At 37.3% G+C, this 27,201-nt stretch overlaps 1 protein-coding gene across 1 annotated transcript in view; it reads left to right on the top strand.

The window, feature by feature from the left end:
- The first annotated feature begins 358 nt into the window (after positions 1-358).
- The window catches only part of STX17 (syntaxin 17), a 35,899-nt gene continuing 9,056 nt past the window's right edge, over positions 359-27,201 (top strand). Inside the window, exons 1-5 of the mRNA XM_084899761.1 lie at positions 359-412; positions 8,101-8,281; positions 11,813-11,878; positions 20,643-20,868; positions 27,048-27,163. Coding sequence (XP_084755887.1) covers positions 8,159-8,281; positions 11,813-11,878; positions 20,643-20,868; positions 27,048-27,163 — 531 coding nt within the window. The 5' untranslated portion in view covers positions 359-412; positions 8,101-8,158. The remainder of the gene's footprint in view (positions 413-8,100; positions 8,282-11,812; positions 11,879-20,642; positions 20,869-27,047; positions 27,164-27,201) is intronic.

Here is a 27,201-nt window from a genome sequence, read left to right as displayed (position 1 = left end):
AGTGGGAGAAGGCACAACCTTTCTGAGCGTCAATTTCTACGAACAAAAAGCCAGCGCAAGTAAAATTCCTAGAAAAACAGAGGAAAAGGAACAGAACATTTTTGCAATATGCAGAAGGTTATACAAATGTGAACTGTCTCCTATTAAACACACAACAAAACTGACTTAAAAAGCATTGATGTGTCTCTTCCCTTTCTGGTTCCAGCATGACTGACCCGTGGCAGAAATCAAGGCCACTTTTGAAAAAAAAAATACGCAGGGCCCGCGTTCCCACCTGCGCGCTGGCCACGCCCCCAGGGCTGGGACCGGGCGGGGGGCGTGGCCTATCCGGCCTGCCGGACGCGACGCCCCGCCCTCTTGTGCCCGCGCCTGCGCCCTGCGCACCGACCGCTCTCGAGCGCCCGGGTGGGAGGTAAGGGGCTCGCGGGAGGCCGCCGCAGGGGCGTCGGGCCCCGGCCCTCAGGGCGGGCTGGGCGCGCGGGAGAGGCGCCCCACGGAAGCCGGGCTTCCCTCGTCCCTGCCAGCGGCCGTGGGGGCTCCTCTCGGCTCCAGGCGGTGGCGGTTTCGTTTTGAGGAGCACTCATCGCAGCGGGTGTAGAGAGGCGGCCGGCGGGACGGGTGTGCCGGCCTCCGGAGGTCGCGGGGTGGAAAAGTTCCCGGCGCCGGCCCTGCCCGTGACGCGCTGTGGGCGCCGGGTCCTCGGGGGTCCCTGGCGGCTCGGACCCGAGACCGGCCCGCGCGCATCCGTGCCCTGGCGGGGGGCGGGGGGCGTGTTGGCCCAGGTGCGCCGCGGGGGACGCTGCGAGGGGGGACGCGGGGCTCGGGGTGCGGAGGGGAGGGCCGGGTGCGAGAGGCCCGCTCCTCCTGTCAGCCCCACCGCCCGGGAGGTGTGGGCTGAGGGCTCCGCTTTCGCACATTCGGGGTCCCAGGCTCAGACAGGAGACCATATGGTAGGACCCAAGGCCTGGACTTTCCAAATTCGGGACACCGTGCCCCAGGCGGACACTCGGGGCGACCAATGTAGGGGGAGAGGGTGGGGCGGTGTTCCAAAGATTTTGGATTTTTGTTTTGTTTTCTGAGGAATGGGGCTTTTGGGCTTTCATTTTTTAAATTATTTTTTATATATATTTTATTGATTTTTTTTACAGAGAGGAAGGGAGAGAGATAGGGAGCCAGAAACATGGATGGGAGAGAAACATCGACCAGCTGCCTCCTGCACACCCCCCAACGGGGGATGTGCCCGCAACCAATGTACATGCCCTTGACCGGAATCGAACCTGGGACCTTTCAGTCCAAAGTCCCACGCTCTATCCACCGAGTCAAACCAGTTTCATCTGGGGCTTTTAGATATAAACAATCTTTTAAGTGATTTAGTTAACTCCGGGCGATATTTCCTCCTGGGAAGCGTGAGCATCCTGGTGCTCAGCTGATGCAGTTAAGTGCTGAGTGGTAAAGCGAGTAGCGCCTGGAAACCCCTCCCCCGAGGTGTTTGTGCCTTGACAAGGTCGCAGTTCTTTGGCTTCTAATAAAATTTTTTAAAAATATATATTTTATTGATTTTTTACAGAGAGGAAGGGAGAGAGATAGGGAGCTAGAAACGTCAGTGAGAGAGAATCATCGATCAGCTGCCTCTTGCAACCTCTACTGGGGTTGTGCCCGCAACCTAGGTACATGCCCTTGACCGGAATCGAACCTGGGACCTTTCAGTCCGCAGACCGACTGCTCTACCACTGAGCCAAACCGGCTTCGGCTGGCTTCTAAATGTTTGCCCTGTTTATGTAAAACATCAGTTTACTTTAAAAACATATATATATATATATATATATATATATATATATATATATATATATATGCCCCTGAAGAAAAAAAGACTTTGTTTTGACATAATTTTACAAATATAGAAAAGCTACAAAAATAATACAGAGTCCTCCACAGCTTACTTTTATGTTGACACCTGAATAACTGGTACAATGATCAAAAGTAAGACATTAACATACGCCCAATTCTATACCAATTTTCTTCAATTTGCCACAATTTTTTATACTCAAGACCTTTTTCTGCACCAGGAACCAATTTAAGACCCCACATTGCATTTAGTTGGCATGGCTCCTTATTCTCCAATCTGTGACAGCTCAGTCTTTTTCTGTCTTTCATGATCTTTATGCTTTGAAGAATGATGGTCAGTTATTTTGTCAGTTGGGTTTTGCCTGAAATTTTTTCATGGTTAAGGTTGTGCATTTTTGTTGATACCACAGAAGCATATGTGCCCTTCTCAGTTAATCATTTATGATGTAACCGCACTGCATTTTATATTACTTTTGATTGTTTAGTTAAGGTTGGGTCTGCTGGAATTCTCTAATGTAAAGGTACTATGAAAAAAAAAAAAAAAGGTACTATTGTACTTTACATAGGGAACTTTGTAAACAATTGATATCCTGGGAGAGAACTTGTAAACTATACAAACATCCTATTTCTCCTCAAACTTTCACCTTCTGATTTTAGCATCCATCAATGGATCTTGCCTTCAGTAATTATTATTGTAATGGTATATTGGTGACTTTGTTTCCCTCACTTCTTCATTTATTAATTTAAGTACTTCTGAAGGAAAAGCTGCCCTTCCCATTTATTTATGTGATATTGTTATTTATTATTATAGTATCAGTATGGATTCATTTATTTTTTTTATTGTTTATTCTATACTGTTGTCATTTATTTTATGTTCACATTGTCCCAGCTTTGGCCTTTGGGAGTTTTTTTAGTGTGCATCATAGTGCCTGTTTGACAAACCTCTATCCTTTTTTTTTGTTGAGAATTTCTGGCACCTTAAGATGGGCTTATCATGCCCCACCCCTGGAATCAACCACTTCTCCAAGGATCCCTGGTTTTTTGTTTGTTTTTTAGAGTGTTGCTTAAACACCAAGATCTAGATTAGGCAATAGGAATGCTCTCTGCTAATGGGGTATCATTACTTGTAGTGCCTGGCATACACACACACACACACACACACACACACACACACGTAAGCTATTTATATATGGAGATACTTATAGAGTATGGATATATATATATATATATGTGTGTGTGTGTGTGTGTGTGTGTGTGTGTGTGTGTCTATATACACATATATCCAGGCATAAACAAAATTTTATATTTATTTGTATATATAGACATCTGTGTATATATATCTGCATATATATTCTCTCTCTCTCTCTCTCTCTCTATATATATATATATATATATATATTTTATAAAAACAGAAGTTTATTCTAATACCTCTGATTCTAATCTAACACCACAGGATTCATTCTGTTCTCACCCCTTGTAATTTCTTTCTTTGACAGTAAGAAATCTGGTTTTCATTGTCTGCAAAATATTTTATTTCAATCCTAGTAGATACATAATTTCAGAATTTCTAACATTAATGTTAGGCAAATAGTTCATAATTTATGTCTATTATATGTTACATATAATAAGAAAAACAGCCAAAACCAGTTTGGCTCAGTGGATAGAAAGGTCCCAGGTTCGATTCCGGTCCAGGGCATGTACCTTGGTTGCGGGCACATTGCTAATAGGGGTTGTATAAGAGGCATCTGATCGAAGTTTCTCTCTCATCAATGTTTCTAACTATCTCTCTCCCTTCCTCTCTGTAAAAAATCAATAAAATATATTAAAAAAGAAAAACATACCTGATAGTAAAACCAACATTTCACATGAGCTGGCATTTCATGAAAGAAGACATGCAAATGGCTAGTACAGTGGTCAGCAAACTGCGGCTTGTGAGCCACATGCAGCTCTTTGGCCCCTTGAGTGTGGCTCTTCCACAAAATACCACGGCCTGGGCAAGTCTGTTTTGAAGAAGTGATGTTAGAAGAAGTTAAGTTTAAAAAATTTAGCTCTCAAAAGAAATTTCAGTCATTGTACTGTTGATATTTGGCTCTGTTGACTAATGAGTTTGCCGACTACTGGGCTAGTAAATCAATCCCATTAGTAATTTAAGAATCTCTCTATATAAAAGTTTAAGTGACCTTTCCAACCTAACTACCAGAATGACCGGAATGACAGGTTGACTAGTCGCTATGATGCGCAGGACCACCTTGGGGCAGGTGCTCAATGCAGAAGCTTCCCCCTGGTGGTCAGTGTGCTCCCTCAGCCAACCTCCTGTGGCCAGCCAACCTCCCACTCCTTCCCCTGGGCAGCCCTGAGCACTGGCCAGGCCTAGGGACCCCAACTGTGCACAAATTTGTGCATCAGGCCTCTAGTTGAAAAATAAAACAAGAATGAGACACCATTTTTGTGACCAGTTAAATGTCTAAGAAGAATGATAATAGCAAATATTAAATCAATAAGTGGGCATTTTGATGTGTTGCTAGTGGGAATGTCAATAGGCACAATCTTTTTAAGGATATTTGGTATCAAACATTCTAAAAAATGTGTATACCTACTAATTCTCTTTCAAGGTATTTAACTTAAAAATATAACTATAGATGGTATTTTGATTTATGTGTAAGGAGGGTAAATACACTGTGGCATCTATACTAATAAAAGGGTAATATGCTAATTAGACCCGGTTGACTGGCCATCTTCCAGACATCCGATTTCCATTCAGACAAAACCGTGGTGGTGAGGCTGAGGGAGAGGCAGGGGTGATCAGGCCAGCAGGGGAGGACATTTGGGGGCAAGGTCAGGCCAGTAGGGGAGGGCTGTTGGGGGCAAGATCAGGCCAGCAGGGGAGGGCAGTTAGGGGTGATCAGGCAGGCAGAGGCAATTCGGGGCGATCAGACCCGGCAGAGGAGTTAGGGGTGATCAAGCAGGCAGGCAAGTGGTTAGGAGCCAGTTGTCCTGGATTGTGAGAAGGATGTCTGACTGCCGGTTTAGGCCCCTAAACTGGAAGTTGGACATCCCCTGAGGGGTCCCAGATTGGAGAGGGTGCAGGCCAGGCTGAATACTCCCCTCTCCATTCATGAATTTTGTGCACTGGGCCTCTAGTAGTTTATAATGGAGGTAAATTAGAAGCAATCTATATAGCCAACTATCGACGATTAGTTAAATTATAGAACATTTATGCCAAGTAATACCATGTGTTATAAAAAGATGCATTGTAGCCCTGGCCAGTGTAACTCAGTTGGTTGGAGTGTCATTTCATACACCAAAGGGTGGCAGGTTCGATCCCCAGGCAGGGCACATACCCAGGTTGTGGGTTCAATCCTGAGTTAAGATGAGTGTGGGAGTCAACTAATCAATGTCTCTCTCTCTAACAATGATTTTTCTCTCTTCCCTCCCTAAAATCGATTTAAAAAGAAAAACATTAATAATAATAAAAAGATGCATTGTAGAAAAATAATTTTAATGGAAACATTTTATTATATGTAATCAGGTTATTTAAAGACCCTTTTTTTAAACCCTTTCTTTATTCATTTTATTTGTTTATTTACCCAGTAACAGTATACTTGATTATATTGATTGCTCTTTGCCATTCCACTCCATTGAGTTTATTTTCTTTATTGTTAAAGTATGCACTTTAGCAGTTCTTTTAACAATAGGCTTGGTAATGAACTCAGTCTTTATATATCTGATAATTATTATTTTTCCTTCACTTCTAAATAATAATTTTCCTGGGTATATATCAACTCCCTTAGCACTTTGAAGATATTCCTAACTTTTGATATCCTGCTTTGATGAAAAGTTTGCTGTTTTTATTGGTTTAGTTTATCTTTTATCTTTGATTTGCTTTTTAAGATTTTTCTCTTTGTCCTTGATGTTCTGTAGTTTCCCTTCCATATGTTCAGATAAATTTTTATTTTTCTATTTATGCTAGTTGGGGTTTATGTGCATCTTCAATCTGAGGTCCTATATTCTAATTCTGAGCATATCCTCTTTGAATAATGAATGCCTCTTCACCACTTTACACTTTACAACCTCTTTGTTGTTGAGCTTCTAATTTTATCCTTTAGGTCCCTACTTTTCTATTTATATTTTGTACCTCTTTATTCCTCTGTGTTCGGACTGATATCTTCAGCTACAGTGTTGAGTAAAAATTTTAAAGTGTACTTTTTACTTGGTTTATTTTTAGATTGGTCTGTTACTGTTTCATAATATCTAATTTTTTTAAAAAAAATTATATTCTTTCCATTTTACCTTTGAATATTTTTAATGTACCTATTTTAATTTTCTTTTTAGATTGCTTTATCATTTCTAGTTCCTTAGTGAATTTTTCTGGGTTGTTGGGTTTGAGGACTAACTCTTTTGGCATTTAACTTCTCCATGTGTCTCCAATTCCCACTCACTATAGGACTCATTATTGGTGTCTGGAGATTTTCCTTTTTTGCTTTTGAACTTAAACATTAAATTCAAATTACAAGTAAATAAGGTAGTCTATATAACCAACACTTCAAAATTTTCAACTGTGAAAGAAAGAGAAACAGAACATTACTTAGAATAGTGGTTCTTAATGTTTCTAGAGTGTTAGATCTCTTTGATAATCTCATGAAAGCAGTGGGCACTGTCCTTCAAAATAACTCAAAATACATACACAATTTTTCATAAAGATTTAGTGATTCCACAAAGTCTTTTTGTGAACCCTATCTCTGTGGACCCTGGTGTAAGACATAATAACCCAATGGAATTAACATGGGCAATGAATTTTTTTAAAAAAAATATGGAAGAGTTTGTGGCTAATGAGTTGCATGGAACTGTGGTGCATAACAATGGTTTTAAAGCTTGGTTAAGCAGTGGAGCCCTTTATTTATATAAAATCTAATAAACTCAAGTTTGTGGGATCCTGGAGCCTGCTCACTTGCCAATCCCTACTCTCTTCTACCATGGCCTCAAATGCATACCCTTGGACTTTGTGGAATACTGGTAGTAACCTCTTGTGAATTAGAAAGAGCATTTGATTGTATGCTGAGGAATCCTGGGTTCTTATTCCAGCTGTGTCACTAATTTTTTGGTATTGTTTGTAGACAGTGCTAATCACTGTAAGAAAGGGAAGAGGCAATTAAAGGACATTGATGAAAAGAGTTACATACTATGTTATAGTATACTAGAGGCCCAGTGCATAAAATTTGTGCAGGGGTTGGCGGGGGGGGGGGGGGGGGGGGGGGGCACGGGACTCAGCCCAGCCTGCAACCTCTCCAATCAGGGACCCCTCAGGGGAAGTCTGACTGCAAATGACTGCAAATTTAGGCTCAATCCCAGGGATCCGACATCCCTCTCACATTCTGGGACTGCTGGCTCCTAACTGCTTATCTGCCTGCCTGCCTGATCGCCCCTAACTGCCCCCCCCCATGCTGGCCTGGTTGCCCCCAATTGCCCCACCCCCACCAACCTGGTCACCCTAACTACCCCCCCACACACACACACCAGCCTGGTCGCCCCTTACTGCCCTCTTCTGCCAGCCTGGTTACCCCCAACTGCTCCCCCCACCCCCCGCCTGCCTGGTCACCCCCAACTTACCCACTCCTGTTGGCCTGGTTGCCCCTAATTGCCACTCTGCCAGCTTGGTCGCCCCCAATTGACCCCTGCCAACCTGGTTGCCTCCAACTGCCCTCTCCAACCGCCTGGTTGCCCCCAATTTCCCCCCCTGCCAGCCTGGTTGCCCCACACAGCCTGCTGTTCAGTTGTTTGGTTGTCCCTCATGCCCGTCGCCCCATGCAGCCTGTGTTCAGTCGTCTGTCCAGTAGTTTCGGTTGTGACTTTTTATAAATATTAGGATAATTACATAGGTACATTATGATAACATTAAAATGAAGATTGACAATGGACACAAAACTCTGGGGAGGGTGGGTATGTATGGGGAGGGCAATGGTAAAATATGTACACAGATAATAATTTAATTAAAAAAATGAAGATTGATACAAGCAGAAATGTTAAAAATGAATTTTTTCCCTCCAGTTGTACCACTTGACACCTTTTATATTTTCTAAACATTCTAAAGGAAATATATATTACTTTTGATCAGAGAAAAAGTTTTTCAAATAAAAGGTTTCTTGAAAAAAGTCACTGAAGTTCATAATTAAGTTGAATATACATTTAGAATAAATTATAAAATTACCTAATAGGAACACATTTGAAAACATTTGTAAATAAATATTTTCCTTTTAGGTTTTTCTATATGAGTAGAGAAGACAGTTGTTGCAAGTAGAAGACAACATTTTTTAGGATGTCTGAAGATGAAGAAAAAGTGAAATTACGCCGTCTTGAACCAGCTATCCAGAAATTCATTAAAATAGTAATCCCCACAGACCTGGAGAGGTTAAGAAAGCACCAGATAAATATTGAGAAGGTAAGTTTTTCTATTTCTACCACAAAAAATCATGTACATATTCAGATTTATATTTGTTGTACATTTTAGCTAAATTCAGAATATTAAATAAGCTTTGCTGAAACATCTCGCTTCTATTGATTTAGCAACATTCTTTCATCTGTGCTTTTGTTGTTGTTGTTATTCTGCAAATACCCCTCTTATATTATTATTTTTTAGGAAGGGATGTAAGAATAGGATCTGCATCTTTTTAGTTGTACATACTGACATATTAAGCAATTGATAATTAAAATACAAACAATTTGATAATGCACTAAAATGTGAAGGTGGCAAACTTTGGCTGAGGAGGCCTATCTTAATTTTATTCATCTGATGGCAAATGTTTTGAACCTTGTGTCTGTCAGTAACTCCTAATCTCTTCAGATGCATTAAAGAGGCAAATTATTATGTGATACAAGGGAATTTCCCAATTTCACTGCTTTGAGGAATGCCTCAAATTCAGAAATATTGCCTAGAGGTCAGCTTAGGAGATAAGTAGAGGGAAGAACTAGTCTCAGGGACTATGGTGGAGGTTGCATAGAACCTGGACTGGCCAGGGTCTGGTGGAATGATTATGGTATTTATGGGAACATCAGGTTTATTCAGTACTGAGCATTGATTTTGATATTTTACCTTTAATTGCTGTGGGACAGATTAGTGTTATTTTATCTTTCAAAAGAACCTTCCTCACTATAAATTTTAAGCTGTATGCCCTCCGTTGATTTGGGGAGTGGGATAGAAGTGATCATTAAGCCTTTATCAAAAATATTTATCACCTTCAACTGACTACCTTACAAGTTAAAAGAGCATCAGCTTTTTCCTCCATATATATCTGTCTTCCTAATACTTGAGTATTTTTTTTTAAGTATAGAAAATAAATAGCCCAGCCAGTGTGGCTCACTTGGTTGAGAGTCGTCCCATCAGTCAGGGCACATGTCAGCGTTTCGGGCTTGACCCCCAGTAGAAGGTGTACAAGAGGCATCCAATGGCTATTTCCATCTCTCTCCCTTTCCCTGTCTCATTCTTTAAATAAATAAATAAATAAATAAATAAATAAATAAATAAAAACACATTTAAAAAAAACTATAGAAAATGAGTGCCAAGAATATTACAATGAAAATTTCCATACAAATATGAAGGTATATAATGGGGGTGAAGACCTGGTGAGGGTGAGGTCTGGGGCTGGGTGGAGGAAGGCAAATGGGAGGAAAATGGAGACATCTATAATAGTGTCAGCAATAAAAATTTTAAAAAGCAAATATTAAGGTATCTACAATTCAAGATTCATATTTTGTCATTCCTTAATTTCTGTTTTATTCATAAGCAATAAATTCTGTGGCTTTTAAATAAGTCTTCACCCCAGGCTATGTTTTATTGATTTGAGAGAGAGAGAAAGAGAAACATCTATGTGAGAGAGAAAAACATTGATTCTGTGCCCCAAATGGGGATTGAACCCACAATCTAGGTATGTGACCTGACTAGAATCCAACTCACAACCTTTTTGGTGCATGAGATGGCACTCCTACCAACGGAGTCACCCGGGACAGAACTATGACTTTTAAGGATGGAAGAGTTCTCCAGTAAACTGGTTATTCTGGTCATGAACATAAACAAATTAAAGGGTTCCATGCTTTGTTTAATTGGGAAGGCTCATTCTTTTAGTACTGTAACAGCATAGAAATAGAATTGTTTACTTTTGATTGATTAGTTCAAATTCCTGAGCTCATTTTGAAGTGCTTGGTTGTAAAGATGACAAGAATTTAGCAGAATTGATTATGAAAGGCAGAAATAAGTAGACTATGGTCTACTGAGACCATATTTTCCTCTTTATTGTCCTATTTTACATTTGAGGTTTGGCATGTTTTAGATTTCCTTTTTCCTATATTTATTCTATAGGAAAGTGCCTGCTGGTATCTTCAGAGCTTAAACATATGTATCATCAAGCCATCAGTGTAAAAGTCAGAACCCTGAGAGAAAGCTGAGTTGGGATAGGAATGGGTCTATTACTGACTTGGTTAATTGTACCAGACTTTATAAGAAAATTATTCTAGAGTTATATTGAATGTTCTTTGCCAGAACAGTATTTCTTTGTTTTTGTTTTTTTTCAATTTTTACTTACTGTGAAAATGTTAGACAATATCATAATAATTATAATTCACAATATAAGTGATATTGTCTGAAGCTAAGCAGTTAAACTCATATTGATCTATGTTTTATTCCATGCTCTTGACCATTTTACTTATTCTAGGATTTCTAGTTTAGTTATGAAAGTGATTTGGTATCTATATAAGATTGAATAGCATATCTTAATAGATAGTTTATGGCAATGTAAAATTATATAAAAGCAGCAGTGTTCACTGTGGACAGGAGTTAAGAACTAATTTTGGACTTCAGGTGTCTAATGGCGCCTCACTTTCAAAAAGGCATATTTTCCTGGGTGAAGAGTGTAGAAAGATAAAGTATTTATTATGTTAGCCATCAGTCATCCAATATGAATTTAAAAGAAGAAAGTCAGACTGAAGGGAAATTGAAGGTAAGCCTTAGTGGAGTGATTCTGCAATATCTGAAAACAATGAGAGTAGTGTGCTGTGGACACCTGGGACTATATTCCATAGGTCCTTCAGCAGTACATTTTATTATACGTGATAGACTTGATTAGCATTCAACTTTTTGGCTAATGTAAGATAGACTTAAGAGTAGTGAATAGGAACAACAAGCTTGGAACATAATTTTTTTGTTTCATATTATAGGGACTTGAGGGAAACATATTGTATAGCATGTACTGATTTATTAATCTATAGTTAGCATGCAAGTTTGCAGGAAACTCCAAATTAGTGTAGGAAATAAGATAGAAGTTTTTGTTTTTGCTTTTATATTTAATCTCATAGAGACAATCTTGGGCTACAGTGGCAGCTCAAAAGTCATTAAAGGCCCTGGCTCTTTTTAATTTCAATTCTCAAGTTATTTCTGTCTCTTTTTTTAGAGAGAGGGGAAGGAAGGGGGGGGAGAGAGAGAGAGAGAGAGAGAGAGAGAGAGAGAGAGAGAGAGAGAGAGAGAGAGAGAGAGAGAGAGAGAGAGAGAGAGAAACCCCACATTAATGTGAGAAACACTAATTGATTGCCTTCTGCATGCAACCCAACTGGAGTTTAAACCTGACTGGGAATCAAACCACCACACTTTGGTGTACAGGACAACATTCCACACTGGCCAGGACAACTTGCATATGAAATGGCAACTCCAGCTCTTACATTCCAGCTAAGATGAAATAATGAGAATCATATTTTTTGGTGTTTTTTTCCCCCCTCTTTCAGTAATCTCTCAATTCATTCTTCCTTTCTCTCTTCTCTCTTCTTTCTACTTTCTTCTTTCTTCTTTCTTTTTTCTCTGTCTCCCCCCTCGCTCTTAGCTAATATGTTTATGTTTGGGTAGGTGACTGAGGATTTTTGTGGTAGCTAGTAATAATCACTTTACTGATAAAAATTTTTTTGTTCCTTTTCTTTCTCTTTTGTGTAGTATCAGAGATGCAGAATCTGGGACAAGTTGCACGAAGAGCATATCAATGCAGGACGTACAGTTCAGGTAAGGCTATGTTTCTAGTAAATCAGTTTGTAGACCGACTTAAGAAAATTTTGTAAAATGAATACCCTTGTAGCTGAATCCTTTTATGCATATTGAGAACTATTTCCTTATTTATTTCTACGAGGAATTACTGAATGAAATGTTATAAACATATTTAGGATTTTGGTTCATCTTATCAAAATTTCCTCCAGAAATGATTTATCAACTTATATTCCCACAATCATGGTATTTTTAAAAAAATCTTGCCAACATTAATATTTCCCATTTCTCAAATTTTTGCTAATTAGTAGATTAAAATAATGTTGCATTTTTCTGTTTTAATCTGGAATTTTTCTTTGATTGCTTTGAAATGTGAAAGGTTTTTTCATATACTTCTTGGGTGGTAATATTTCTTTTGTAAATCGACTGTTCATGTCCCTTGCATATATTATGTTGTCTTTTGTGAGAGTTTCTTCTAATTTGAAAATACTGATCTCTCTGTAATGTTGTTGAATTAATATAGTGTTATGATTATTCTTTGCTAGTTATTGGCATTTTAATAAATAAATTTTAATTATTTTAAATTAATTTTTTAAAATAATGTTTACACAGTTAAAAGCCAAATAAAATTAAAAGTCTGATAAAACCCTTCCCTTATCCATCCCCAAGTCCTACTTGGAAGAAACCACTTTTAATCCTTTGGGTCATTTTCTCTGTTTTTTCAAACTCTATTCCTAAATACAATGTGTAAACTGGTATTTCTTAATCAGGTTTAGTCATGATCTCTTCATTTCTTGCCATAAAAGGTGGAGACCTAACTTTCCACTTTGCTCTTTACTTTCCTCTCCCTTACGTAATTATATATAACTTTTGGTTAAATTAGTTACTAGTATCTCATTATTTGATTATAAAGATACTAGAGGCCCGGTACATGAAATTTGTGCACTGGGGGTGGGGAGGTGTCCCTCCGCCCACCTTCCCTTGGTGGGTTGGGGCACACAGGACACTGACCAGAGGCCCACCCGCCTGCCTTCCCTCCATGGGCTGGGGTGTGCGGGACGTATGGCTCGTCGCTGGGGTGACGCTGCCCCAGCATCCTGTGCACCCCAGCCAGCCTCTGGCTAGAAGCCTGCCCTCTCTCCGCTGGCTGGGGCGCTATGGGCACCACCATCTTTTTGAAAGAGTGATGGTTAATTTGCATATTACCCTTTATTATATAGAATAGTTTCTTGCTAAGCCAAATTAATGAAATATAGTACATCATTTTGTGTGTTTTTTAAGTTAATAATTGCCTCATTTTTTAAATTTCCTGGCTTTTCATATATTGTGTTTTTTTCCTAAATGCTGCACATCTCTGCCACATGCTGTCAATGTTTTTCATATGCTCAAATACATGACTTATTTATTCTGAAGACTCTTTTCTGAAGCCCTTCCCCCAGTTTCAATCTGGACTTACTTTCTAGGCTTGTTTGAACTTCCTGAGCTTCTCCTCTGTATTGGGTCCTTGTTTTCCTGGATATCATGTCTTTCTCATTTTTTTGTTTACTCCACTGTTTTGTTGGAATACATCTTCCAGTAGCTCTGCAAATAGGGAATCTTGGTTGTAAAACTTTAAGTTATTATGTGACTGAAAAATACCTTTATTCTCCCTTCATGTGTAATTGCTAATTTCAATAGATAGAAAATTCTAGTTGAAACTCTTTTTTCAATAATGAAGGCATTCCAAGCTTTCTAGTTTAGTGCTTTTAAAAATTTGTATATCATATACAAGCCTGTAGTAATCAAAATAGTAAGATACTGGCATAAAAACAGATAGATAGATCAATGGAACAGAATAGAGAACCCAGAAATAAATCCATACCTATATGGTCAATTAATATTTGACAAAGGAGGCAAGAACATAGTTGTTGGGAAAAATTGAACATGCAAAAAAAATTAAACTAGACAACCTTGTTATACTATATAAAAAAAGAAACTCAAAATAGATTAAAGGCTTAAATGTAAGATTCAAAAGTATTAGAAGCAAACATAGGCAGTAAAACCTCTGACATATCTCATAGCAATATTTTTTTCTGATATATCTCCTAGGGCAAAGGAAACAAAATAAAAATTTTAAAAAAATGGGACCACATCAAATTAAAAAGTGTTTGCACAGTAAAGGAAACCATCATCAACAACAGAAAAGGCAACCTACTGAATGGAAGAAGATATTTGCCAATGATACATCTGATAAGGGATTAATATCCAAATTTTATAAAGAACTGATACAACTCAACAACCAAAAAACAAATAGTCCAATTAAAAAATGGGCAGAGGACCTGGATTGACACTTCTACAAAGAGTATATACTGATGGCCAATAGACATATGAAAAGATGCTCAGTATCACTAATCATTAAAGAAATGCAAATTAAAACCACAATGACATATAACCTCTGACATGTAACTCTATCAGAATGGCCATCATCAATAAATCAATAAGTGTTGGCAAGGATGTGGAGAAAATGGAACGCCTGTGCACTGTTGGTGGGAATGCAGATTGGTGCATCGACTATGAAAAACAATATAGAGGATCCTCAAAAAATTAAAAATGGATCTGCCTTATAACCCACAACATTGATTTGAAAGAATATATGCACCCCTATATTCATTATAACATTATTTACAATAGCCAAGATATGGAAGCAACAAAGGTGCTCATCAATAGACAAATGGATAAAAAAGAAGTGGTGCATATATACACCACTTTATTACTCAGCCATAAAAAAATAACAAAATCTTACCATTTGTGACAGTATGAATGGACCCAGAAGGTATTATGCTAAGAGAAATAAATCAGTCAGAAGAAGACAAATACCATATGATTTCACTTAATGTAGAATATAAAAAACAAAATAAATGAACAAACACAATTGAAACAGACTTATACAGAGGGAAATTGGGGTGGGAGGAGTTAGAAGAGGGTAAAGGGGGGATAAATGGTAATGAAAGGAGATTTGACTTGGGTTGGTGAACACAATACAATATATAAATGATGTATTATAGAATTATACACCTGAAACAATTTTATTAACTAATCTCACCCCAGTAAATCCAATTTTTTTTTTTTTTTTAAAAGGAAACAAACATACAGAGAACAGACTGATGGTTGCCAAAAGAAAGGGGGTTGGGGAAATGGGTGGAAAAGGTGAAGAAATTAAGAAGTACAAATTGGTAGTTTCATAATATTTGCCAATATGACATCCAATAAGGGTGTGTGTAATCTTTTAATATACTGTTAAATTCAGTTTGCTAATATTTTAATTGGAATTTTAGCAAATGTAAATTTATGTATGCATATGTGAACAGTGTGTGTCTATACCACTTTTACTAGGTTTAAACTCACTTTAATAGATTTAAGGTGTGCTAACTTCATAAAATGGGGAGCTTTCCATCTTTCCAATGGTCTATACATTGAAAACCATAAAAATCAACTGTTCTTTGACAATTAAATAGAATTAAATTTTAAGAATGATCTCAGTACGAAGATTTTAAAAATTATAGATCTTGTCCTAGCCAGTTTGGTTCAGTGGCTAGAGTGTTGGCCTGTGCACAGAAGGGTCCCAGCTTTTTGTGTATTTTTTTTGTTTTTTTTTTAATATATTTTATTGATTTTGTACAGAGAGGAAGGGAGAGAGATAGAGAGCTGATAGAGAGCTAGAAACATCAATGAGAGAGAGTCATCGATCAGCTGCCTCTTGCACACCCCCTACTGGGAATATGCCCGCAACCAAGGTATATGCCCTTGACAGAATCGAACCCGGGTCCCTTCAGTCCCCAAGCTGACGCTCTATCCATTGAGCCAAATTGGTTTCGGCCAGGTTTGATTCTGGTCAAGGGTACATGCCTGGGTTGCAGGCCCAGTCCAACGTGCAGGAGGCAACCAATCAATGATTCCCTCTCGTCATTGATGTTTCTACCTCTCTCCTCCTCTCCCTTCTTCTCTGAAATCAATAAAAATATATATTAAAAAAAAAGTATAGATCTCTATTCATACAATATTTAAATTCTTTCCCCCTAATGTATTTTCAAAAATACTAATGCAAATTCTATATAATAGACAGGAAAAAAGTATTAATTTTTTTAATTTCTCAAGTGCATACTCTGAATGAGGTGTTATCAATATATTCCATATTATTACATTCCACATTATTACATATAGAAAAATTTAAAAAAGTAGTTCAAAATTTACTTCATTATATAGAAGCAAAGTTGGGATTAAAATCCAAGTATTCTTTTTTTTTTTTTTAATATATATTTTATTGATTTCTTACAGAGAGGAAGGGAGAGAGGTAGAGAGCAAGAAATGTCAATGAGAGAGAAACATCGACCAGCTGCCTCTTGCACACCCCCTACTGGGGATGTGCTTGCAACCAACTTACATGCCCTTGACCGGAATTGAACCTGGGACCTTTCAGTCCGCAGACCAACGCTTTACCACTGAGCCAAACCGGTTTCAGCAAAATCCAAGTATTCTTACAAATCCAGCAGTCTTTACATCCTATATAATAAAGAGCTAATGTGCAAATTGACCATCACTCCAACACAAGATGGCCGCCCCCATATGATCAAAGATGTCTGTCACAAGAGGGCAGTTGTGGGTGATCAGGTCAGCAGGGAAGGGCAGTTGTGAGGGACCAGACCTGCAGGAGAGGGCAGTTAGGGGGACCAGGCCTGCAGGGGAGGGCAGTTAGTGGTGACCAGGCCTGTAGGGGAGGGCAGTTGGAGGTGACCAGGCCTGTAGGGGAGGGCAGTTAGAGGTGAGCAGGCTGGTAGGGGATTGTAGTCTGGAGCAATTGAGCCAGCAAGGGAGCTGTTAGGTGTGGATCAGGCTGGCTGGGGAATGGTTTGGGGATGATCAGGCTGGTAGGCAGAAGCAGTTAGGTGAGCGGTTGGAAGCCAGCAGTCCTGGATTGTGAGAGGGATGTCTGAATGCCTGTTTAGGCCCCATCCCACTGAGGGATCCCAGATTGGAGAGGGTGCAGGCTGGGCTGAGGGACACACACATCCGTGCATGAATTTCATGCACTGGGCCTCTAGTTAAACTATAAACATAGTCCATATCTATATGGTACCTTAATACAATATAAAGTATCCATTTTATCCTAGTAAAATTAAAGCTAATTCTGGAAATAATAGTTTAGCTACAACCTAAAACATAAGATTGGGTGAATAAAAAATTTGTGCCTCTATCTACCATGACTCTACTTCCTTTAACCTTATGTATACTCTTACTATTCCAACGTGAGCTAGAAAACCTAAAGATAATTGGACTGTAGATTAATACAATCATTAATATGTAAAAAAATCATAGAACCTTAAGAAACCTATGTGCTCATTCAATCCAACTCCATGATTTTACAATAAGTAAATTGGCATCCAGATGAACACAGTGGCAAAATTAGGACTAGAGCTCAGTTCTCATATCTTGAAACAGTATTGTCTCCAAAACACCACCATCTTTTGGCTGTGTGGTTCCTTTATGGAAGTATATATCAGTTTGATACAATAAACATGGTAAATTAGTGAATACTTTATTATTTTCTACAGTGACAAATCAGTGGTCCAACAACAGAGATCTCCAACTGTCAAGGAACTAGCTAGAATTCTTCCCTAGGAAACCATAAAATAAGTCCCTGGCATGTGAAACATTGCATTTTACATTAGTTTTTTAAAAAGTAATGAGCCCTGGCCAGTGTTTCTCAGTGGTTAGAGCATGGGTCCATGCACTGGAGGGTCATGGATTTGATTCCAGGTCCAGGGCATGTTCCTGTTGTTCCTCTGTTGCAAGTTTATTCCCTGGCCTGGTCAGGGTACAGCAGGAAGCTACCAATTAATGCCTCTCTCACATCAACGTTTCTCTCTCTCCCTTCCCTTTCTATCACCCTCCTTCTTTCCCTCCCTTCCACTTTCTCTAAAAATTAATGGAAAAAATATCCTCGGTGAGGATTAACAACAACAAAAAGTAATAAAAGAATTAACTCTTTTGGAATTAGTTCTGACATACAACCATAAAATAGTGAAGTGAGAAGGAAACCCATAAGAGAAAACAATCATGCTAGCTTGGAATTCATAATAGTTATAAAAATAAATACTAGAAAAAGTGATACTTTAGGGAAGTGAGTCAAATTGAAAGAAAATAGTTGTATGATAATATAGCAGAAATTATATTGCGATAGGATCTTTTCTAAGAGAGTTTCTAAAAAGTGAACTTCTGACACTACTAAAAAAGATAATCTGATAAGTGGCATTTTAAGAATCCAATGTAGTTGTGTAAGGCATGCTATGATAAGTTCATGCTATGATAAGTTCTGTAAGTTCATGGCTGATTTTTTTGTATTTACGCAAACTTGGAATCTGTATAGCAATACCTTTCTAAATGTGGTCTGAAATCTACTGAATCAGATAATTTTCAAAGGTGAACAGAAATCCGTGTTCTCAACAAATTCTGCATCACCATTGCTATGGGAGACTAGCCTAATTTAGTTTCTGTAAAAGCCAGGTCAGTGAATTATTACAGTAGAAACAAATTTTGAACTTTTTACTTAGTTTCAAAAGGAATATATAAGAATATACATAGCTTAAAAAATAATAACCAAGCCCAGCCAGTGTTGCTCAGTGGTTGAGCATTAACCCATCCACTAAAAGGTTGCTGGTTTGATTCCCAGTCAGGGCACATGCCCAAGTTATGGACTTCATTCCCAGTGGGGATTGTGCAGGAGGCAGCCAATCAATGTTTCTCTCTCTCCCAAATTAATAAAAAACATTAAATAATAAAAACTGAACCACCAAATGAATAAAAAATCAAAGGAGAAAAGAAGCTTTCACTCATTTCCTCAACAAATATCTAAAGAGGACTTACTTATATAGGTATTAAGTGCACTTTCTATCCGCCTGAGTTACTATTAAAAATAATTCCAGATGAGTAGATTAAAAAACTGGTACATCTACACAATGGAATACTGTGCGTCAGTAAAAAAGAAGGAATTCTTACCATTTGCAACAGCAAGGATGGAACTGGTGAGCATTATGCTAAGCAAAATAAGCCAGTCAGAGCAAGATAAATACCACATGATCTCACTCATTTATGGAATATAATGAACAACATAAACTGATGAACAAAAACAGATCCAGAGACATAGAAGCATTGAACAGATGGTCAAACCTCAGAGGGAAGAAAGGGAAGGGTGGAATGGGAGTTAAGAGATCAACCCAACCAAAGGACTTGTATGCATGCATAACCAGTGGACACAGACAGTAGGAGGTGTGGGCATCTGCTGGGGGGTGGGAGGGAGGTGGCAGTGGTTGAGGGGTGGCATTAGTCAGGGAGAAGTCAGTGGGAGAAAAAAGGAGGCATGCAATACTTTCAATAATAAAGAATTTAAATTTTTTTTTAAAAGATTATATACACATGTACATACCAGGCAGGACTTTATTTCAGAAATATAAAGATGGGTCTGTTTATGACTCTTGTTCATGATTCATTATATTAGCACATTAGAGGAAAATTTATGATTATGCCAATAGATGGTTTTGAAAGAAGGGAGAATCATTTGGACAAAATTCAGCAATTTCACTCAGAAATGTAAAGTAAAAAACAATGAGATAACATGTAGTACTGGGGAAATGGATACTCATATTTTAGTAGTAGTACTATATGAATTGTTATAGCTGTTCAGGAAAAAAGCTGATGATAATAGCTATTGAAACAAAAATGCACATTATCCCTTGACTGTGTACTTTCACTTTGGGGAATCATTTTTATGAAATATAGTATATAGTATCTACCATCACATATATATATACATATATATATATAATTATAGTGTATTAGGCTTTATATTCAAGAATATTTGTTTCATAAATAATTTAAATTGGAAACATGAATGACTGTTGACCACTGGAGGAGTATTTGAATAAATTACATTCCATCCATACTATGGAATATGGTACAACCATTGGCTAGGAAGGATATCTGTGATGATATTAAGTTGGGATGTGGAATGACAAATTATATATTACTAGAAGCCCACTGCATGATATTCATGCAAGAATAGGCCTTTCTTCCCCTGACTTTGCTCCTGGCCATCTGGGAGCCTGCAAGTCCTTGCTCCTGGCTGGAGCACTGCTCCTGGCTGGAGCACTGCTCCTGTAGCTCCCTCCACCACCCTCCTGCCCCTCATGGCAGGTGTCCTGCCCCTCCTGGCTGCTCCATGCATTCATATGCAAATTAACCTGCCATCTTTGTTGGGTTGATTTGCATACTCACTCCTGATTGGCTGTGGGCATAGCGGAGGTATGGTCAATTTTACATGTTTGTCTATTATTATGTAAGATTGTGCATAATAAATAAATAAAATTCATTTCTTGTAAAAAAATGATTCTGTCTATCAGTGTTTGGATGAATGAAGAGAAATATGGATTAAGAGAGGTAGTGGAATTGGTGAAGCGGAGAAATCAAATTTTTCTTGATATGTTTCTGCAGTGTTTGATATATTATGAAGAGCATTTGTTTCCTTGTAATAATCATATTTAATAAAGGAAAAACACTAAATAAATTAAAAGTATGAGGATGTGAGTTTCAAAAGAAGTTGGTTTTGTACAAAGACATGAAGCATAGCAATGTTATCCATACTTTCTATTGCAATCATTTTCATTCATAATCATTATCACAAATTATCTCTGAAAATAAAGACATCTTATACTAAGATATATGGTGGCTTTAATGATACATTTTTCTTTTATAGCAACTTCGCTCCAATATCCGAGAAATGGAGAAGCTTTGTTTGAAAGTCCGGAAAGATGACCTAATACTTCTGAGGAGAATGATAGATCCTGTTAAAGAAGCAGCAGCAGCAGCGGCAGCAGAATTTCTCCAGCTCCGTCAGGAATCTGTAGAAGAACTTGAGAAACAATTTAATGATGAAGAAACTTTATTACAGCCTTCTTTGACCAGATCTATGACTGTTGGTGGTAATGTACTAGTCTTATTCTTAATCATAGTGATGCAGTTAATTCACCTCTTTGTATAGATATTGCAGATAATACCAGGTATACCGGTTAATAATTCGGATTTTTTTCAATAGATGGAGTTACACATATATTGATATATTTGTGATTTGATATGTATGCTATTTTGTTGTATTGACAACAAACTTTCTCCAAACTGACTAGTATTAAAAAAAAATTGGCAAAATTTGAAAAGCATGTATACAGAGGAAATGAAAAGATTAACGCAGGCCAGAGGATGAGGGGAAAGAAATAACAGATAAAGTTTATTTTCCAACTCTCTTATAAGTACTGCGTGTTAACCGATTGCGCCCCTGGAGCTCCAGCAAAACTCTCTTGATCCTCAAACTTCTCAATTCATGGAATACCATTTTGGCCTAAGATCTCTAATCACTTGAACACTTGGAGAAACTACAAAATTACATCTCTGCAACCAATTCGAATTTGATTAAGACAGTCATTCCCTTTATAAAATCAAATACCTAAGTTAGACCTAAAACAGTGTTAGAATTTCAAATTCTGAATGGTCTGAGTCATATTGCACCATTGCCAACATTAAGCAGTTCAAATAACTGTCTCACCAAGTGCCTGAGTTTTTTCATCAAATATGAGAGTTTCTTCTAAGTTGCCTCAACTCCAGAAATATTATTTAAAAAATTGAGAGGATGGGGGAACAAGATTATGAAAAGAAAGCACTAATTTACGTAAAGCTTTAGTAGTGGGATTGGATTTGTTCCACTTCATGTCTAGTCTTCTTTTAGCTATAGATTTTTTTCTGTCATTCTGCATGTTTTTATCCAGTGTTCTCTGGCTTTTTCTTATTTTTGCTTTAGATACTCAATATAGTAGTGACAGTCTATACAGGAAAAAAAAAAAAAGGTTGATTTGCATAAAGTGAAGGGCCTTAAAATACTTTTTCCTTTAAAAATTCAATCTGATTCTAAGTAAATTGGTTGGAAACATCAGCAGAGATATTTGGAGTAATGTTGCCACATTTCAGTTGAGTGAGATCAGAATACAAAAATAGTTTTTCATTTACAGATAGAAATAACAAGTAGAATAGGGCGTTTTATGTTCTCTGGAGAATGAAAGAAATCTGGGATGATTTTTCTGTTTCTTTTGTCCAGCTTCTGAGAGTTTTTTAAAGTAAATCTTCTCTGCCAATCTTGCTAGATCTGAGAAACTCCCTTCTGTCTTACTTGTGTGTCTAGTTTCATTTTTAGCACATTGCTTCCCACCAACAGATTTGAATTGTATTTAGAAAGGTGTTCCAAGTCATACAGAGGGGATCATTGCTTCTCTCCATCTTGTCTTTCTTTCCTCCCCATCCAGCACACAACTTCACCAGCGCAATAGGAACAGAATCGTATTAGATTTTAAACAAATATTCACAAAAGAAAATAATCCAATCTTAAAACTTATGTTAACTTCAGACCAGCATATTGAATTTGATGAAATTTTAGATTTTATCACAGGTATATACATGTACTGAACCATTTTGTGAAACATGCAAATGGTTTTTGTATATTATTCAGAAGATGTGTTTTCAATTGGTTTTAATTTTCTTTGCAGCTAGGTTAAGCCATGATTTAGAAGTCATTTTATTTTGATAGTTAGGTTTATATAGATGATCAGTAAATTATTTTCAGTAATCTTAAACTGTCAGAAAGTGAAAAAAAAAAATCAGGAAATACTTTTGAATTAATATAGATTCATAATGACATTTTTCCTAGTGTAGTAAAGTTCAGTGGGGAAAAAAATATTTTTAAACCAGAATATCTGTTTCACGACCAGCCTTTGAAATCCTTACAATGAACTGGATGCTGCAGTAGCTGCCCTCTTGTGTTTAGGTGTTGTTCCTTTATGGAATCCATGGTATACAATTTTTAGGTCCCTCATGCAGCCAGTTCCAGTAATGTTTCGTCATTTCACCAGCTTTGACACTCCAGTTATACTTCCTGTTCTGCGTGGCAGGGTAGCTGCACTTGCCCCAGGTAGACTTCTGTAGGTGGTAGTTCTTTTAGGCACAGTGGCACAGCGCGTGTGCGTTTTGTGCGCTTGCTGAACAATGACATTCCTTTCGTCCCCTCGTTTCTGCAGCTGAGACCAAAGAGCTAGTGGAAATTTTTAATATATATTGTAATTTATAGTAGAATCACTGACTTTTCCTGAAATATGGAGGGAGGGTGTGCATTGTGGTGAGGACAGAATGAGTATGAATAAATGAGTGAATGAATGGATGTTTAGACAGAGAAAGGGAAAGTCTTATGTCTATATATTAAGCTTATTTCTCACTTCAACTAAATCTATCTTGAGTTTATAGACAATAATACAATTTTAGAACGAGTTTTAAAAACAGTGGTGAGTGATATATTCTGTGCCCTTTACACTTGCAATTGTTTGCATGTAGATAGAACTAGCTGAAATTAATATGTCATATAAAACAATAGCAATTTTGACTTACGTGCACAGAATAATAGTTCTTTAGCCTTCTTTCCTGTAGCTATAATCTGTTTCAGTGTTTTCTTTCCTTCTGTCTATAGCACTTTGTAAAAGTTCAGTCAGTGGGTGACCACCGAAGTACAGATTTTTAATACAAGCCGGAATAAATAAATTACGGAAGTTGTAGAAATTAAAGGGTTTCCTTTCTTAATTACTAGCCATGCCTTGAATTGATTAATGATGTTCTGCCTTGTAAGTTTACAACAGGATTTTCCATGGAATAGAACCGATTTCTTTGTTCTAAGACTTCATTTGAACTAAGATGCATATGCAGTTTGGTTTCAAGTGATATGTAAATGACTTAAACATTTTTATTTTTTGCTGAGGGAAATCTTTAATGTTTGCCTACAATGTCAAACATTTCCCAACCTTTCATTGTTTAGATCAATAATTTATATATGATAATTTCTCCTCATGTTGTTATATACCCTGGCATAATTTATTTAAATCCTCTCTATAGTACAAAGATAATGCTTTAAAAAATATTTAGAGTGGGTGTTATGTTTATGAAGTTATGCTTTACATTTTGTTTGTTAATAATGAAGTTACTAAAGAAGTTGGAGTTCTTCTTATAATAGGCATATTAAGTGGAAGAAGGTCTTAGAGTATTTCATTTATTTTGATTGAAATTAAAATGAAAGTGTCTTTGTGTGATATTAGGACATGAGGTAAATAAATAACTCTTAAGCATTTGTAAAGATTATGGAGAGTTTTTAAAATATTACAGGATGCCATAATTTTGTAATGTAAAATTTACTCTGTAGCTCATGTTTTTGCTCTTCCTTTAAGATAAGGAAATATATTCAGGTAAATTAAGATTCAAAATTAAAAGAATACCATCAGCCCAAGCTGGTTTGGGTCAGGGGATAGAGCATCGGCCTATGGACCAAAGGGTCCCAGGTTCAATTCCCGTCAAGGGCATATGCCTGGGTACAGGCTTGATCCCCAGTAGGGGGCATGCATGCAGGAGGCCACTGATCAATGATTATCTCTCATCATTGATGTTGAGATGATGAGAGATATTGCTCTCCCTCTCCCTTTCCCTCTAAATATATATATATATTCTTATAATAAAAATAAAAGAATATCATCAACCCTAGATAGAGTGTTAGCTAATACTGAAGGGTCCTGGGTTCCATTCCGGATGAGGGCATGTACCTTGGTTGCAGGTTCAATCCCAGGGCACCTGTGGAAGGCAACCAATCTATGTGTGTCTCTCACATTGATGTTTCTGCCCTTCCTAAACAATTTAAATAGGTGTGTGTGTGCTTCTCGAGAGGTAAAGCTTTCCTGAATTATGAAAGTAAATTAGTAATTCTATTTATAAAATACCATTGTCATAGGCTAGAATGGAAGAAGAAATTGAGAGAGAAGTTGGACTTAGTGTTATAATAATATACTTTTAGGATTAGATCAGGTGTCATATGTTACTATCATCTCCCTGCTTACAGCTCTTCAGTAGCTCTCCACTGTCTATCAGATAGTCCAAAGTCTTTAACTGGATTATAAGACCCCTTAAAACCATCTATAATATCTTATTCTTGTAACTTTATGGCTTTTACTTTATGCTTTGGCAAGACTAAATTGCTGATTTTATGTTAAACTATATTTTTTCCTCTTTGAGGCCTTTTTCATGCTAGCTTCTCTACCTACATTTATATTATCTTCTTTGGTTAGTAAGATCATTTTTTTTTAGGAAGCTGTCCCACACTGTATACCACACTAGCTGGGTCACATGCCACCCCAGCCTGGAACACCCACACAGCCTATGTGTATCTGTATCTATTTACTTAGATATTCATGAACTCTCTTACTATTTTTAGGATTGTTTCTTTTTATGTCTAACTTTTCTAGAATATACTTTCCTTGAGAGCAACTACTTTGTATTACTTTTTTATCCCTAGTACCCAACAAAATACATGAGTGCTCAGAAAATATTAAAGTGGTAGGTATTGTTTTAAGCTTGAAGTATGGAGGAAAAAGGAAAGAAGACTTTCAGATTTCTTCTTTACATTTCCACTGCCACAATCCCAGATTAGATCATCATCGTTTTACATCAGACATATTGAAAAGCCTTCCAACTTGTGTTTCACTCTCTTAATTTTTTTTACCTTTCAAGTCCGTCCTTAATCTATTATTTATACCACAGCTATGGTTCCCTTTCTAAATCTGAAATTTGATATGACACCTTGCATCTTACCAATAGTCTCCTATTCCTTTTAATAGTTTTATATTGATCTTATGAGAAGGACAAAACTCTTGAACATAATTTACAATGCCACGAGTAATGTCACTCTTGATTTCCAACCTCAACCTTTGCTTTTCTTTTGTCATAGAGTATGCTTCAGCTATACTGAACTCCTTTCAGTCCCCAAACCTATGCACATATTATTCTCCTTGACCTGAATACTCTGTTTCTGCCTTCACTCTTGCCCCAGTTCAATTATATAATTTCTGTTCATCCTCAGGCTTTAGCTCCAGAACTTTCTTGGACCACTCGCTTCTCCACAGATCTAGTTAACTCACTCTGTGCTCATATAGCATTCAATACTTACCCATATCACAGTTCTTATGAGACTATACTGAGTTTGCCTGTTAACATGTCTTTATCACATATATGATAAGCTCCCTTAATAATAGTAGCAGCAGCAATGGCAGTAGTAGTAACTGCTAACCACTTATACTTGATATGTAAGCCAGGCACCATGCAAAGTATCATCTTATTTTATAAACTAGGAAAATAAGTTTAAAAGATGAAATACCTTCCCAAGTAAAAGAACTAGTGAATAGCCAAACAAGGATACTTACCCAGGTCTTTCTGATGAGGCCCATACCCTTAACCACCATACTATATTGACTCCTTGGAACTATTTTATGGTTTACCATTGTGTACCCAGCATCTTATCACGCTGATTGGTAATATAGTAGGCATTGTATAAATATATGTTTAATGAATGAACAATTGGTAAAACTAACACAGGGAAATAAAGATTTGAAGATGGAGTTTGGAATGTAAATTAATTCATCATCATAACAGTGTTTAATGAGGAAAACCATAGTGTGTTGATGACTTCTTAAAACTCAGAAAAGAATTAGAAGCAATGGAGGGATGGGTCAGAAAATGACTCTGAAGAGAAATAGGGTATTAGTATATACAAAAATATACACTTAGTAATAGGTGTTAGTTTTTATGACAAATTTGTTACTAAAAATGACTGATTTTGATTGCTAAAAACACATCACTTCTCTACTTCTAACAGCTTAAGGATCTGATGTTGATTATTAAAATAACCAAAGAAAAAGGTTAATAATTTAGCAATGAAAATGTTAAATCTGGATATCTTTTCATGGAGCATTGGGCAAATAGAATAGTTTTCCTTTGGAGGTGCTTTCACATCTAGCCCTAGTTATTCAGCCATTTTTTTATTTTAAGATGACTTTGTAGAATAAAGAAAAAAATACTTGTTAACCTGGGAATAATCTGCCTATAGATAAATCTGTTTTTATAGAATAATCAATTTGCTTTCAGCCTGAATTTAATTATTAAGCATTTTACATGACAATTGTTTTTGGAGTCGATTAATGCTGTTGCCTTTATAGCAGAGCAGATAAACACTAAACATGAGGCTATGTTTATTCAGGAGCATTTCACACTACTGAAGCTGAAGCTGATCCTCAGAGTATGACTCAGATATATGCATTGCCTGAAATTCCTCGAGATCAAAATGCTGCAGAATCATGGGAAACCTTAGAAGCGGTATGTTAATTTTTTTACTTTATTATTTTTTTGTAACT

The sequence above is a fragment of the Pipistrellus hanaki genome (assembly GCF_964339955.1).
Source record: "Pipistrellus hanaki genome assembly, chromosome: 11".
NCBI classification, from domain to species: domain Eukaryota; kingdom Metazoa; phylum Chordata; class Mammalia; order Chiroptera; family Vespertilionidae; genus Pipistrellus; species Pipistrellus hanaki.
Note: the sequence above shows the minus strand (reverse complement) of the source record. Positions and strands in the feature narration are given on the sequence as shown.